This window comes from Anopheles maculipalpis, chromosome 3RL, assembly GCF_943734695.1.
Source record: "Anopheles maculipalpis chromosome 3RL, idAnoMacuDA_375_x, whole genome shotgun sequence".
NCBI classification, from domain to species: domain Eukaryota; kingdom Metazoa; phylum Arthropoda; class Insecta; order Diptera; family Culicidae; genus Anopheles; species Anopheles maculipalpis.
This window is the reverse complement of record NC_064872.1, coordinates 31572780-31590173: the sequence shown is the minus strand read 5'-3', so window position 1 is coordinate 31590173 and position 17394 is coordinate 31572780. Positions and strand designations below refer to the sequence as shown.

General features: G+C 42.5%; 1 protein-coding gene across 1 annotated transcript; it reads right to left on the bottom strand.

The window, feature by feature from the left end:
* Nucleotides 1-125: 125 nt before the first annotated feature.
* LOC126565829 (dynein intermediate chain 2, ciliary) lies at nt 126-10075 on the bottom strand. Its single transcript, XM_050223038.1, has 9 exons — nt 9754-10075; nt 8484-8597; nt 7500-7642; nt 6986-7424; nt 4063-4140; nt 3531-3987; nt 3327-3452; nt 3008-3241; nt 126-317 (listed from the first exon to the last, which is right to left on the bottom strand). Exons 1-9 carry the CDS (start codon nt 10064-10066, stop codon nt 131-133), a joined length of 2091 nt encoding a protein of 696 aa, XP_050078995.1. The 5' UTR covers nt 10067-10075; the 3' UTR covers nt 126-130.
* Between the last annotated feature and the right edge of the window lie 7319 nt (nt 10076-17394).

Genomic DNA, 17394 nt, shown 5'->3' with positions numbered 1-17394 from the left:
TACGTCGGGCAAAAATCCGAAACAACAACGCCGCACAACTGGAACACACTACCACAAAACGGATTTTCCTTACTGGTAATATTCAAGGTGGGTCAAGAACGATACGGTGTAGCATTGGTTTTTTTTTTGTTTAGTTCGAGGCGACGGTCGAAACAGTTTCCTTCACCATTTCTCCCTCGGGTAGCTCGCGGACAAGCGACAGTAGCCGGTCCAGCTTCTGGCTTTCGAGCAGCTGCGGATCAACAACGCCCGCCTTCTTGCCCATTTTTGTCTTGACGCGCAGGTTCGGGGAAAGCTTCAGCGTAATCGTCGTACCTCTGTAACGAGTCGCAAACGGAAGAAAGAAAGTTTCAGAAGCATGGAAAACGGACACTACTTCAATGGGGCAAATCCATCGTTGTAATAATAATGATAGCCATCAGTCTGCTTTTTTGGACGTTGAAAAATATATGCAAACCCTACTCGACATGGTCCAGTCTAACCGGTTTGCTTGTAATTGAATGAAATTTCCCTAGAACTTGCAAAAACAAAAAAGGAGAGAGGAACACAAAACACGACAAACATTAATTTGTGGAAAGGAACCGACGTCCTTCTACATGAGCCGTACATGTTGCAGCAGCCCGTATAACCCGTACTTTGTTACGGGCACGATGATAAATGGCGCCAATACATCGTCACCTCGGGCAAGGGTGTACCAAATGAGGAGAATGCTGGTAAAAAACACAGCAACAACTTCGCATCGTAAAACAGCCTTGGCCTCGGCATCACAACAAGGGTACACTAACCAAGACATAGGTTGGGTTGGGAACGGAAATCGAATAAATTCGCTTCACCGTAACAAATTAGAATGCATGAGCATGGTGGGTCAGGATACTTAAATTTAATTTGCTGCCAAAGTTCTAAATCGATAAAAGCTTCATGCAAAAGTTCTGTTGACTAAGTGGTCGTTCGCATATTTTAATGTATTTAAATTCTACAATAAACGGTAATTTCATCTCGACAGACACGCTTCTCTTCATGGTATTAGTTTGCGAGCTCTTCAAACCAGTTATGAAAGCATCAGGCATCGTTAAGATATCTTAAACAGTTTCAAATTATCACTAATTTACAAAATACACAAAAACGATAAACACGAACACGAAGTTTCGAAGTTTTACGGCACAAAACCTACAATAAATTGAGGTCCACTTCGGGCAACTGTAAGGCAGAACTAAACCAGCCAGAAGCACTGAACTTCACAACCACAGCCACCCAAACGGCAACACTTGAGTCGGCGAAATCGGCCGGAAAAGCAGTAAACATCAATCATCGTTAACCGTTTAATTAGAAGATTTGATAAATGGGTCTCCACTTGTGTAAAACAAAGTGGGCTACACTTGATGATGGCAGTCAGGGGCCAAAGTAGTCGACTGCCTATGGCTATGCCGGGTACCTTATGCAGTAGGTTCATTGACGCGCCTCAGCAGCTGGAGCCCTGTAAGCAGATTATGTTTATCAATTATTCTAAGAGTTCTAAGTTTGTCATTAACAAATTATTTATGTTTGGTAAGGGAGTGTGGAACGCATTGAATTCAAAGGTTGAAAAACTAGTGCACGATTGACCAAATGCAAATATTGTGGGTGTGCAAAAACTTCGGAGGTCTTAAACGGAATGGAAGTTGAGCGCCTCTCTGTTCTTTGTGCATGCGGGGCTTTCTTTGGGCGCTCACTACGCGTACCGTTAAACCAGCCATTTCGTACCGTACAAAGTATATTTATGACTGATGAATTAAATTAATTAAATTAAATTAATTAAAAGACATTGAAAGTCGTGCTCAAACTATTTCAGTAATGGTCTCGGAACTCACGGAGTAAAAATAATTATAAATGGTTTTCCTATTGAAAATCCTCGACATTTTCTCTGGTATAATTTAAAATGTGTAAGGTAAGGAATGGGGCGGCCCGGTTGTGTACGCCGTTGCGGCGCCGGTCTTCAAACGACAGGACCGGGGTTCAAATCCCATCTGGACCGTCCCCCCGTAGTGAGGACTAACTAACCAACTACGTGGTATCGGCAGTCTAGAAAGCCATTTTGATGGTCGGCATGACCTTCGAGGTCGTTAAGCCAAGAAGAAGAAGGTAAGGAAAAAATATTTCATTGCAGAAGAGAGGGACGTAGTTGTTTGATTGTTCAGTTTGTAGACTTTATAGAGGCAGTTTATAGTGGAGTCGGTGTTCGCACCACAGAACTCGTCGTCGAATCCCATTGTAACCTTCTTCCTTAGTTGAAGACTGACTAATTAATTGCGTAATATTAATCAAGTATCCGGCAAGTGGCGATTTTCGCACGACAGAACCGAGGTTCATATCCTACCCAGACCATTTCACCGTAGTGACAACTGACTATCCAACTACGTGGTATCCGCAAGTCTAATAAGCCATTATATGGCCGACGTGACCTAAAAGTTCGTTCAGTCAAGAAGGAAGAAATCAAGTAGGGTTCCGCTTCTTTTGTTTTGTTATCACGGGCTCGCGTCTTCGTCCGCCAATCCGTTATCCCGGCCTTGATGGCGGATGATTCCACGCCATCCTCCCACCTCAATCTGGGCCTACCACGCCTCCTCTGTCCGTGGGGACGGCCTAAAAGGACTTTTGCTTCTACTTCGTTTTAAATTAATCCTATATTGTAGCATAATAGAGAACGTTCCACGAGTTTATCCCAGCTAAAGACTCATCAACTCCACGAAATCAGTGTTGGTAAGACAGTGGCTTACAACACATTCTTGTACAACTGTTAATGTAGCTCATAAAATATATAACAACTACAACACCTAAAAAAATCTTCTTCACCGGGTATCACTCGATTGCTTTTAACCTTGATGCAATTGTCGACTTGCAATTGCAAATCGAACCTACCCACAGCCATAGCATAGCAGCCATCCAACCATACTGCCAAGGACCATGCTGACACAACACAATCAAATATTCAAACAATCGGAATTCCCTCTTGTTCCCGCTGCATACTCACTTATCATCCCCGACGATGATAAACGGCAGCTTCTGGTTGAATGCCAAACGTGTAAGCTTGTTCTTGCGCTTCGAAACGATCGCCTGGGTGCAGATGGCTTTATACTTGTTCACGTTCAAATCAAACACAAACACCTTGCCTTCGGTTGTTACCGCCGCGAAAACGGTGCTCGAGTACGGTGCCCACTTGACGTCTCCAACCGAAGACCCTAGGTCGAATATGAACAGCGGTTCACTGCAACAAATAGCAAGGAAAAACAAGTTAAGTTAATCATTTGCATTTTTCCTTTCCCAACTTCTCTCGCAGTTTCTCTCCTTACGGTCGCATGTCTTCCCAAATCTTCACCCGCCAATCACCACTGCAGGATGCAAAAATGTTGGAATTGAACTTGTTGTAATCCATCCGATGTACTGGCAGATAGTGTGCGTGGTACGTCATTAGGTATCTGTGAAATGTAAACCGATTACAACATCGATACGATGATTGCGATGCAAACAACTTCACACCATCTTCGGATACCTACTTCGAGCTGTACGCTGTGCTACACTTAAAGATGAAACCTTCCTCCGTACCGACGAGAAAAATCTCCGGATTGTGTGGATGGAAAACCATACAGGTACCGCTACCCTTCAAGCGCAGCGCACTACCGTCCGGTCCACTAACATGATCCAGCTCTAGAAACAGCGTGATGATCGTTGTGATCGCGAGCTTGTTCTGCATCAACACCCAGTTAAACACTTTGCCATCGGCTGACACGGAGAAGAAGTTAATCTCGCCATCCTGCATGTCCGGACCCCACTTAATTTCCCACACGCATTCCGCGTGCTTGCCGTTCACGCCGTGCGAAATGTACACGGGTCCCTCCTTCGTACCGACCTGCAGGTTGTACACGATCACGTTTCCATCGTACAGTCCTATCGCGATCAGGTACGGGTACTTCGGATGGATATCGCAGCACATGGCACCACTTTCTGTTGCAACTGTAAGATTAAAATTGTAGAAAATAATTAGTCAATGATTTTCAGTATCTTTAAATTAGAAGAAAAGGCACTTACTTCGGTAGTCGGGGAAGGACGGATTTTTAATCGTAAATAAGCATACAGCTCCCTCGGCATTCTGTTTCATAAAGTCCACTGTAAAATACATAAATTAATCAATCCTCAATTTCCTCATCATTATATTTAGAAAAAAAATTTGAGCAATGTTCAATTAAAATTTTAACTGTCGTCGTAGAAGTCATAGAATTCTTGTCAGCCATCTCCAAGCTGTGAGCTAATTAGCCTTGGAGTATTTGCCATCAGAAGCAAAATAAATAATTATGTCTGCCGTTCAGCGTTCAGCCTTTTCTAACCTTAGCCTATTCACACACTAGGAAACGCTGGTCATCGAAAATCTTACTTATTCTTATTCTTATTTTTGGCTTAACGACCTCTAAATTCACGCCGGCCATCGAAATACTAGACTTGCCGCTTACTAGACTTGCCGATACCACGTTGTATATTCATTCCTCTTAACGGAAACGGTCCAGATAGGATTTGAACACCGGTCCTGCCGTTTGAGACCCCTATTGCTTACTAAACTTACTAAATACCACGTAGTTGGGTAATCAGGTCTCATTACAAGGCAACGGTCCGAGAGATATTTGAACCCTGGTCCTAAAACGGCGCCGTCGTCGTCTCTATCACCTGGCACTGGGGAAATTAATTTTAACTTTATAATCATAAAAAAATTGTTTACCTACACATGCAACTGCAAATGCACGTTGACACGTACACCTCATTAAATTAACTTTTCCAATCAATCGCACAAACACTAACCAACGTATGCTCGCGTAAAACTATTCCAATCACTTAGTTGTCTGTTGGTACCTGCACTTTTCCATAAAACCATTAACCGTGCAACATGCAACGTGCTTCGGTCGGTCACCCTGGGTACAAATGACATTTTCCGGCCAAAGGGTAAAACAATGAAGTATTTTCATTTCATAATCCAATTTCCCGCCCTGGATGCCAGAGTACAGTGCGGAAGGCCTTCCGTTACCTTCTGTTTTCTGCCTTTTTTTTTTTTGTTTCCCCGCACACCCGTCACAAAGCATTTATGGTTGGAATGTACTCGCCGAATCACACCTCTTAAAGCCTGAATAAACAGTATAACAGCAGGAGCAGGAAATCGAGGGAAAGATAAAAGGAAAGGAAAAGCGAAGGATAAAAGGTGTGCAAAGTGTCATAAAAAAATGGAGTGGTATTAATTTTGATTTTACTGCCATTTTATTGCCCACCAAACCCCACCGGGACCGAGATGGAGTTGGGGGGGGGGGGGGGGGGGGTTGGTTACTCGCAAATTTCCTGACTCGCAAGCAACCCACCCGGAGCACTGTGCAAGGCCACCTTAAGCCCGGGCTTTAGCGAGCGTACGGCGAACACTGGCCAGCGGAAAATGAAACGCGACAACGCTCGTGGTGAGCCGTGTTTTTACGACCAGACAACTCTGCGGTGTAGAGCGAGAGTGAGAGTGTAAAAAAAATTGCTGGAATTGTGAAGTTCGGAACATGCCCGAGGAGAACCTTAAAATGACACTCGGAGCTCGTTCGCATCCTTTACCATTTCCCACGGATCCACTTGAGAACATCGTCGCCACGGTCGACGCAGTAAAGATTTAATGGGTTGTAACGGTATCTTGATTTTACGGTTTACTGTTCAATGGATTGAAAAGATGAGCAAGGGGGGGGGGGGGGGAGCCGGAAGGGAAAAAAGAGCGTCAGAAAGCAGTTGGAATAAATGTTCCATTACATACTTTCCAAAATGGGCCCGCCGGGGAATGAAGGCGTACGATGAGATTTGGGAGCTATAGAATTAACTTTAGGATAAGAGAATATTTAAAACATCATCATTGGATTCCCGGCGTAGTGTGACGTTGGACTTGTTTTTTTTTTTGTATTTTTCAGATTCGATCATTATGTTTTGGAACAACTTGCCATCTTGAGCACATCGTCACATTTTGGTAAAAAATCAAAGGGATACCTGAGCCACCGCCTACCGTTTGGTTCATTATTTCCCTCTAAGCCTCACGTAATGTATTTAGCAAGCAAATCATGTTTTCCCATCCCACATTATTGTCACAATGAAGGTAAATTCTGCTAAATAAACCACGAACGATAAACTGATTCATGTTCATCCAATCCGGAAGCCGACAGGCAGGCTCAACCGTTCGCCTTCGATCTCCCAGCACAAAGAGAGCACAAAGGTAGCTGTGCGCCAATGAAGACGGCCATATCTCTCAATTAATATCCGTTGGCAACATTTCTTCATTGATTACGGTCGCCGGCGTCTTCGCCGTCACGCGTCACCATTGCGGTCGTAGTCATATCGTCGTTTCACCTTTCGATCCCCACTGTCCGTGGAGCTATCCTGACCTATGCCATTTGTGGCGTTATCGAGCGTTACTTTTTTTGTTGTTGTTTCCTGTCCTTTCTCATCCTAAAAGCTTTCCCACATCTCACACCCAACAACTTTGTCCTTCGGACGGTTGCGTTTACTGGCGGAACATCAAAACTTCCGCAGCACGTAATGAAGCCATAAATAACGGAACAAACCGAACGACGACGTGCATACCAATCGTACCAGATCCACCACTGCATTCGGGGTTTTTGGGAGGACAAACGAGGCTAACGTCACCCCGCCCAGACACACACCGTAACACCAACTTTCTTTGCCGTGCTCTGCAGCATGACACGTTCTGTTCTGCGGTGCGTCGTTCGTTCGCGTGCACACACAGACGAAGGGTCGCAATGAAGCTTGACGTTCGGGGAACAGACGGGACATTTCAATCAATTTCAATTTTATCGATTTCATGTCGTCAATTGTGTGTCAATCCCATCACTCGTCCTGCCAGAAACACTTGCGAGGGGAAAAAAACCCCCCATTTGCTCCAGTTTTCCTTTCCGGAAATAAAACCCCCGGAATCACCATGGATACTCACGCGTCCCGAAGCAGACAGCAAACAGGTCATAGTAGAGCGTGTTGAAGCAAAGATCAGTAACGCACATCTTCTTGGTGCGCTCGTAGGAAAACTTCCACAGCGGTAGCAGTGTGCCCTCCTCCTCGCGGAACTCATCGGACGGATCTTCCCAGTAGCGATAGTCCTGTGCGATCTCGTCGTAGATGTTTTGGTTCACCATGCGCTCGATAATCTGGCACGCCTGCAGGTAGCGCTTGTTGAACTCTTCCGCTTGCTTCGCCTTCTCATCCTTGCGGCTCTTCTCATCGCGCCGCTGCAGGCCAGGCTTTTTCTCCTTCTCGCGCTCCTTCTCGCGCTGCTGTTGCGCGTAGTCCTCGATGTACGAGTCGTAGATCACCCACTGGAGTACGCTCGCGCCGTACGACGATCGTGGCGGTGGAATTGTTTGCGTGTCCACTGACTGTGTGTGGTAAAGCGTTGCTCAATCGGTTAAAAGTTTCGAAAGCCATCGAAATTCACAAGTTAAGACACTTACTCTGGACGGATTTGCTATTGTCAGAGCGGCACGTTCACAAAAGTTAAACTGATTCGTAAGCTTCTTCTTTGGCGCTTCTTCCTCGGGTGGCGGTGGAGCTTCCTCTTCCTGCTCTTGCCCTTCGCCTTCGCCCTCAGCTTCATCTACGATCAAAGTAAAACATAGGCAAAATAAATGCGAGCAGATAGTTTGAAATGTTATGAAACTTATACTGCAAAGTAGTTTTCACCATTTTCTTTTAAAAGGCCTCGTATCTCCTAATTCGAGATAAACGCCATTATCCAGAAGATACATACACACGAAACGTACAGTATGTAGAGAGTAACCCAGAAGCAATCCCTATGTTTCTACTCATATGAGCTAATGTTGTATAGCTAGTTCTTGAATGTTTTAGTACACAAAACTACAATTTACAACAACTAAACTACCTGGTCGTACGTAAAACTGGTACACTTAAAAGAGAAGGTTTTATTACAAGAAGTTATTCACAAAATTATTTACAATTTATAAAAATGATATCGAGATCGAAACACAACATTACTTATGTTAGCTACTGAGCACAAAATATTTGATCGTATTTAAAATAACTAAGTGTCTAATAAAACCTCAAACGTATGAAATAAATAAGTAATTCTTAACTGCAAATAGTAAAAGCTAGTAGGACGAGTTAAAAGGGAATCTACTAACAAAGTTTCTAAGCGAAAAAAGTAGCATAAGATAAAATAAACAGTTTAGTAACTATTTAAAAATAAAACTACTTACATATACTACCTTAAATTTCATGTCAAAATACTACAAATTACGAAAGTAGTAAACGAAACGCGTACAGCGATAGACAACGAACAGAGAGATGAAGAAAACAGCATTAGTAAAAACAACACAACAAACAACGTAGCGGACAAAACTTCGAATAGATGTTGCTTGTTAGGTTTTTTTTTTTTTTTTTTGGTTTGGAGTTTGGAGTTTGTGGATGTTTTGCTTTACCTTCATCTCGTTCACCCTCTTCGCCGTCACCAGTTTCCGGTGTGTCGGGCTTTTTCGTGTCCTCCTGGTCTTCGGCGAGAGGTTCCTTCGGTTTGTCCAGGGTGACATTTAACTCTTTCGCGGGGCAACGAATAGCCACGATAACGCGTGTTTGCGTTTTAGTTTCGTTTTCGATAACAATGGTTTTTTTTTTCAATGTTTCATCATGCATGTTTTTGGTTATTTTGTTTGTTCAGGCAGTTTAAGGGTGAGTTTCGGTGAGTTCGGTGAATAGGAAAATGAAACGAAAATTGCCGGCATACCGTCGGGTGTGAGGGTGTGAAAGAAATGGAATTAATTCGAGTGATCAAAAATAGGTGTCATAGGTCTAAACGTTAAGTAATTGCGAGCTTATGGGGCGAGCTTTATCGAAACATGGCCGAAGAAAGTCTGCACGTGTCTTTAACATTTTTGCTTTGTCAACTTTTTTCTGTACAGAGTTTGAAAACTCATATATTAAACACAAAACTACAAAAGGTTTTATGGCACAGTACCAATTTGCTATAATCACATCGATAAGACTTTCACTAGCGCTCGGTTAATATTACATACACTAATCAAACATGAGATACTACCAGCGCACGGGTAGTTTCATATCAATTGTGAGCGAATTTTGCGAGCAGTACTATCTCGCTTTCTTCTCTCTTACAATGTACATGCTTGTAAAGGACGCAAGGAGTCGGACTCGGAGTTTAAATAAATAAATTACATTTAATAAGGAGAATAAAAAAATACAAACGTGTAAAAAAGATATAAAAATGAAAAATAAATAGACAGAGAGATAAAGAAGACTAGTTCATCATGCCAAGATTGACCATGCACCAGCAATTAGAGCGATGAATGAAGAAAGTGAACAAGAGCAGTCGTTTCACGGTGCCTGTGCGCTTGTGGATAAGGTACAGATAACGAGATAAATCCACAGCTTTAAAATGGGGTGTATTGTTGAAATTGTTTAAGTCTCTATCTTTAAGTCATTGAATTGCAAAGAAAAGAGTTAAAAAATAGTATACACACGCCCTGGCGCCTGCACACACATGAATGAGAGAGTAAAGGACTTAAGAACTTAGAAAAAGAAAACTCCATATCGCCACCAACTGCTAGCGATGTACCGGAAACACAAAATGGAACCAAACCAAACGAAACAAGGTAACAGCTCGGATATCTTTTCTCTGCGTGTGTCTGTGTGTCTATGTGTTGGCTGAAAAGAGGAAATAAGAAACGTTCGCTTTACCGTCGGTGCCCTTGCGCGAGATCTGCTCCTTCGCCTCATCCGTGTCCTTGTGGATGGAGGTACCCTCGAACTCCAGCAGCGTTATCGTATTCTCCGGCGGTGGTACCGGCAGAAATGCACCCTCCCGGAAATCGTACACGACCAGATTGCGGGGCAGATGTCTATTTTCTGTCGATAGCAGCTTTGGGATCTCCTCGCCCAGCTCCGCCTCGGTGAGGTCGAGCTGATCATCCGGCTTCAGGAGCTGCTTCGACTTCATCCACGTGTCGAACTCATCGTTGTCCACTGGTTCTCCTTTGCCGATTTTCTGCATCGAGGAGATTCGATTCTGAAAGCAACGAGGAACACGAAACGAGAACAACACACATTAATACGCTGAAATGAGCAGACGGGAAATGGAATTCTTGGACAACAGTTACTTCGCTGCCATCGCTGTCGTAGCTAGCGAGCGATGCTGGGGAAGCCATTTATGGGGAGCTTTTTTGTCTAGTCCCTAGTTGCTAGACAACCTCGAAAAAAATCCTCCTTAAATCTTAAGATTCACCACTAAGCTGGATAGTCGAACCAGAATGGATATTGTATGTAACAAGCAATGTCCTTCTTGAGCGACAACCGTACACCAATGCTAACTATCCATTCCAAACGAAAGCCGTGACTAGACTAACTTCCATCCCACAAAGGTACATTCAATTTACCACCTTTGGGGACCACGATTTGAAACGCGAATGCGACAACTTTTTCCACCTAACTATGCCTAACTGTGTTTATCCTTCCATTCTGGCACCCCCTAGAAAAGGGGTGAAAAATCCTTCGGAGAGTTCTGGTTCTGGTTGGGCCTGTCGTCAGACTCGTTTTTTTTCCTGTTGTTTGTTTCGCTAGTCGTAGCACCGGTCCACTTGCTCGTGTCATGTTTTGCTACACATTCGGCAAAGCGGTGGTGGCCTGGCGTGCCAAGTTTCCATTGGCACTGCATATTAAAAATATATAATTCGTTTCCCTTTACCCTTTAATTCTCAGTAAACCCGGGTTGGCGGGTGTTTACTTTGGAGGGTGGAAAAAATTGCTGCAGCAAAATCTAAACAAGGCAGAGTGGCAACGATCTGCACCAACATTGTGGTGGAGGAAATGTTGGATTGGAAAAGATTAAGGAAAAACTTTTGTCCGCAACTCCATCACCTTGAACGACTATTCGATAAAGAAAACGCACCGCAAGGAAAAACAAACATCGCAATGGCTGATACGAAAGGTATTTTCTTCCCATTTCCAACGCTCTTCCTTCGTATCAGCTGCATCCTAATCTACTTGATCCAATCTTTCGCGAACGAATAAACTCGGCAGACAATGGATAACCACCAGCAGACGTTTTCCCTCACTTTTTTCCTTCTTCGCTCGTTCCAAAAAAAAAAAGGCTTGCCGTAAGGCTTTGCATTTTACGAAACCGTCGGAACCGTGGCTTGCATTCCACTTCAGTTGACGCGCTCTGTCTTCATCTGGGACGATGTTTTTTTTTGTTGTTGTATTGTTTACCCTTGGTAAAGAGGACGCGAGGAGTTTTCCACCACCAACACTAAGCCAGCTCGAAAACGTAACAAAACAACAGCTCACGGTACGGTACAGTCCCCATTGCACTGATGACAACAGATAAATCATCACATAATGGATTTCATTTTATATTTGAAAAGTTTTGCAAAATTTCCCTCCGCCTCCGACGCTGCCACTCGGCCCGCATTTTCTGTCCGGAGTACTCATTTCCCCATAGGGCAATCCAATCAACCGGATGGGAAGGAAAAAAAGGGACCAAATTATTGTTTTTTTATTCATATTTCTACATTTTTTCCCTATTTGGTTTGTTTGTGCTCCTTGTTTTCCTATTTTTTGTTTGCGCTTTTCATACCTCGTAAGACATGCGATAAAACAAAAACACAGAGCCTGTAATCGGATTGCACCGTTGCTTTTACACAAATCGTTTGTCTGTTTGCATATTGTTTGGATCACAATTGTTTCAGGTTCATTCTTTTTCTCATCCAGTTTTGCGCTTAAGTATAGCTCAGCGTCGTAAAATAAAGATCGTATCAGATCCAGACGAAGCATTCAACTTATTGCATTTAGAAAAAAAAGGTTACCATAAATTACTTTAATGCTTGTTTACTATTCTGAGTGAAGGAGACGGTATAATTAAGATCAATATTGAAACATTAGGATCTGTCTTTTGTTTCACTAGAAGCAAATAGTCTCCAATAAAATCGTAAATTTGCCAAAAACGGAAAAATATCAATCATTTATTTCAAGTAAAATAATAAACTTGCGTCACACAAAAGAAAAATAATAATGAAAACATTTTACTGAATTGATTAAATATTTTTAGAGCTCTTAAATACTAGACACAGTTAAAATATATGTGATAGGAGTGTATTACGAATTTTAAAAGAAATATTTTTTTATTTATTTATTTAAGAGCTGATGGCCCGGTGGTATAAACTCATTCCTAAATCCAAGAAGCAATTTTACGAAAATATTTTCACACATTCCCGAAGAGCTCTTTGAAGCTGAAATCTTATCCAAAGCTTAATAGAATTACTTTTAGTACTTTTTCAAGCTTGACAATTTTTCATCGTCTTGGCTCCAGAATGTCCTTGATACAGTCATAAATCATAAATGTCCTTCGATACAGATAAACCAAAAATTCATCTTTCAATCGCTTCTAAGGTTAGTTGGAAAATATATTTCTTAAGCTCCATGAGCCTCAAAGCGATATTCATTGTAATGGGCATGACTTCATCTTAGTCATGGGCGGTGAATTTTGTGCAATTAATTCTTATATATTTTTTAATATGAAAAATCATATTGCTGAATGCTAGAATCTAAGGTGACATTATGATTTTTGTACAACTGAATTTCAGATATTTTTTTGCTTTTAATACAAATCCATTTGAATCATGTCTTTTCTCATCAGTTTCTGTTGAATTTTATGGTCTTGGATCTTAAAAAAACTGGGAAGATGTCGGAATACTCCAAACTGATTATTATATTATGTCTCAAAATTTCGAATTTCTTCTGCCTGTGGTAAAAACTCATTACTAACAAATCTTTGATTGAATAACCTTGTAAGAAAACAGAGAACACAAGATCATCGATTGCAATGTCATTAGATTAACTCTATTACTTTAAATTTCATAATATACTCGTACCACATGCATTTTAACTTTATCTAAGCGACACGTAAAGCTTGAAGTCCAGCAAAGATCAGAAATTGTTAGTAATTTAATCGCAAAACCTAACCATGGCACGACTAAATGTGTATCCAGCGACGAAACACCAATAGCTAATGTGTCTTAATAAAGCCACAAAGTTTAATTAGCCCCAGCAGCATCATAAGCTTCCTAAGTACAGGTCCTATTCTCTAGGCTTACTTTACAGACTCGTACACGCTTCCCTGCACAAGGTGCAGTTTTCCTGCTGCTTCAATGCTTCAATTTCCCTTGAAACGCACTGCCAATGCATACATGCGAACTTCGTAACCAATGACCTTTGTCACAAAGTGTATATACGGCCCGCTATGGTGCATGTTACTTACGCAGCTTTACTATGTTACGTTTACTGTTTCCCTGTATCCGCTTAGCACGCCACATTACCTCCACTATTAGGAGCTGACCAAATGACGTCCAAAATTCCAACATGATACCCCAAGCACATGATCCCAGCTTTCAAGTAATAAAAAAAGAAAGCTGAAGAGGAAGCATAAACTGTAGTAGAAAAAGTTTTCCCATCTGGCCCACGTTGCACTCGCTTCTGTGCAAGCATTTCCCTCGCCCAAAACGGGCAATCCACCAAGTGGCGTACGGCCTGCCAGTTGGTGGTGTTCGAAACGGAAGAACTAAAGCCTCATAAAACCAACCAATGATGTCATTACTAACCATAACTTCATTTGCTGCCGACAGTTCCGTGCGCATAAAACTAAGCACAATAAACGACGCTTCTCTTTCCCTCCGTCTGGGTCTCCCAGGATCCGGTCGGTTTGAGAATTTTTGTTCGGACATTTCGGACGCACTTTAATGGAATGGCCATCACCAGCGAAAGGACAGGAAGTTGCTCCCTAGCAATAACTACACACACACAAACACGCACGAAGAAGATGCCCACAACGGTTGGAGCTATTTCTATATTGTTTCTGCGTGCCACAAATTCCCAACAGTAGCCATGGACCATGGACTACACTATGGAGCAGAGAACGTTTTTTTCTTTTTTTGTTCCTTTGCTTCGTGACTGCTTCATGTTACTGGGTGATAAAAAATCCAAAGTACCTATACTACATCGAACGAACAGCCTCAACTTTCCATTCATCCCAACCGTTCGTCGATCAATCGTCACGATATTTCTGAGCTACCGAGCGCAGGATCCGCAATTTCAAACAGAAAAAGGGAAAACCTTTCAGTTTCATGCCTTTTTAATGCCGTTGCAATGCGGTTCGAGCACGAGTCGCAACAATAAATTCTGCAACAAGTGTGCTTTTTCCGTGTTTCCAAGTGGAAAATGACGGCAGCAACAACAAAGGTATGATGCGGACACGGGTCCACATCGAGCTTTAAGTTGATGTTCATGTTCGAGGAGTTTAACATTAAAAAAGGACGGACAACATTTTGGAGGGGAAAAAATAAAACAATCACAATTTAACAATATCACAGGAGTACAAGGAAAGCCCACACGCCATTTCACTAACACCAGGAAAGCGAGAAAAGAAATGTGAAGTCAAAAGAATGTAATCATAATTAACCTCCCGCTGGGTAAAACCCCAACCAGTCCCAACTGTCTTTGATTGTTTTCCATCGCGTTCCACAAAACTTTGCGTCTTTAAAGGTTTTTTCCGCGATTATAATTCATCACCGGCAGCACCACCAGCACCGAGGCTAGGCTCAAGAGAAAAATCAATGTTTTCTGCACCCGGTTCCATCTTATCCGCTGCCCACCACTTAACGACATTAAATTTACGACCAGCACTAACGAACGGGATGTGAGCGGAAGAAATTTGCTCCTCTATTTAACATTGAAAAATATTTGTGCTAACTTTATGGCGTGTAAGTGGAAGAAAGTTGGAAAGCTCTTTTTGGGACGCCGAATAGCATCGAAAAAAAACCTCCCCCGTAGTCAGCAAGCTTTTTAGCTCAGCTTGACCTCGTTGATCCGAACGCTCTAAACTTCATCGTTGCATTCTTTAGTCATCCTGCGTCGGATAATAATTTTTCACAAATTTCTCTCCTGCACAGGAAGTAGAGTAGAGTGCTTTGTAGCCGGGATGTGCAATCGACGGAAGGAAGCACTAAAGTTTTTAAATTAAAAGTGACATGCATGCTTAACGGGATGATGGAACCCGGTGGCAACCCGGAAGAACGTGGAGGTTCTGGGTTCTTAGAAAGGTTTCTAGTTTTTTTCTAGAAATATGACCTGCTATATCGATGATTAAACCTCTCTTACAGTTTGTGCATCGTTTTTGCACGTTTATTTCAATAAAGTGTCAAGTAGCTCGAAGCATGCACAAGAAACCCTTAAACCGTTTGGCTCTAGAAAAACGAAAACTGCCACATAATATCGCCAGATGCTTGCATTGGAGATTTCCTGACATGACAAACATGTCCGAAGGAACTTTACCCCACCGAAGGAAGCTTTCCGTTCGAAATCCAACAAACGTGCCGGGCGTGCCGAAAAACTTTCCGGCCGCAATCGTTGAGACAATTGACAAACATAGGATGTAACGGTAATTGCTCTACAATTTGCCATTGCAGCAATTTCAAATCGTCCTGTTACTGAGCCCTAGGGATGGTAAACAGTTACGAGCTACTGGTTGAACGTAATGAAAAAAAAAGATGATTAGATTTCAACATCCTGTTTACAAAGATGTTCTTAAATGAAGCAGGAAAATTATTTACTAAAAGCTCATTGAGTCCTTGCAAATCGCTTATACAGAAGTATTTTTATAGCTTTAAAAATACTCTACACAAAATTTCGATCCATAAGTGTAAGCTTAAATAATAATCATTATCTTCAAGAAAATATATTGTTTTTTTCTAATTTTTTATATTCTATTTCCTGTTCAATTAAGACTCGATGTAAAAACAACATTTAGCAGACAAATGTAAATTGTTTTATACCACCTCAAAACATTCAATTCCCAAATAATCTCTAAAGGTAAAATTCTCTAGAGATAAAATTGAACGTTACTCTACGACAGCATTTGTCTGTTTGGACGAACCTGAATTCGGTATTCTCCTTTATTTAATATAACAAGCCCTGCTCTTCTTCTTGGCTTAACGACCTTCTAGATCACGCTGGCCATCGAATGACCTACTCGTTGATACCACGCAGTTGGATATTCAGTCCTTACTGCGGAAGAATGGTCCGGAATGGAATTTAAGCCTGGGTCCCTTCATGTGGAGACCGGTACCGCACTGTCGCCCCAACACCGGGCCGCTTCCTGATAACAAGGTAATATATTTAATTTTACAATTTAAACTAATACTAGTCTGAGCCTAGACAGACTCAGAGTTTGAATCATCTAGACCCTATGCCAGCGGTTAAATTAAACCTCTCCCATGCAGTATATTCTTACCAGCTGAGCTAGCAGCACAAATCTTTGAATTTTCGAGATGAAAACAGAAATGATTGAAGTATCATTTGGAGCAAGCCTACTAACAAACACTGATTCACTGAGAGGGTGTTGTATAGATAACCAAAGTTAAGAGTTGGAGGACAAGAGTGTGCTTTTATGCTGTCTCAAACCAATCTGAGTACATTTTCCAATCCGAGTCCTACTAATCCGAGTACAGTTTCCACAGCAACTTTTCCTGTCTCGCTGGCAGCCAGAGCATGTGGGAGGCGGATGAACTCGGGCGTTTCCTTTTCTCGATCTTTCCGCAAGTGGGCTTGCGAAGTTCTATGGGCACTCTGCAGACCGCGCGTTCATACGAATGATGTCTCGACTGATGTCGAATCATATTGCGTTGAATGCTCATCTACAGCGTATAACTCTGGCTCAGACAAAAGTATGTGGCTGCGGTGACGGATTCCACGACGTGGATCACCTTCTGTGGAACGGCGTCGAATTTGAAACCGCAAGACCCTCCTTGTTGAGCGTAGTCGAGAATATCGGCAGACGACCGGGTACAGAAATCAGAGAAGTGCTGGCTACCAGTGACCTCCCCGACATGAGGATCATTTACCAATTCGCCAGAGACAACGGTCTTGTCCTATGATTCCACATCCCAAGTATCCTTCCAACCCTTATTCGTATTCCACCATCCATTTTTTGTTAAATGTTGTGTTGTCTATGTCTTAAGTTTATTTTTTGTAGTGCCACGGGTGATCCGATGACTGGGCAACAGAACTCGAGGGCGATTCCAACACTGCCGTAAAAGGGAGGAAGGCGTTGTTGAAAGTACAGTGTTCTCCACTCCAGTCCAGTTTTGGCTAATTGAGTTTGACAACGTTGGCGTCGGGTCCGGGGTGTTTGGCGGCTTCAGTCTCGAGAGTAGTGAAGTCGCTTTCGCTGCTGCGGGATAGAGCTTGTCGATCAGATCCTTAGATTGAACGCTGACTAGATTGAGCTCGTAATGTCATTGCTGGACTGCACCGGAGAACACTGTACGCAGA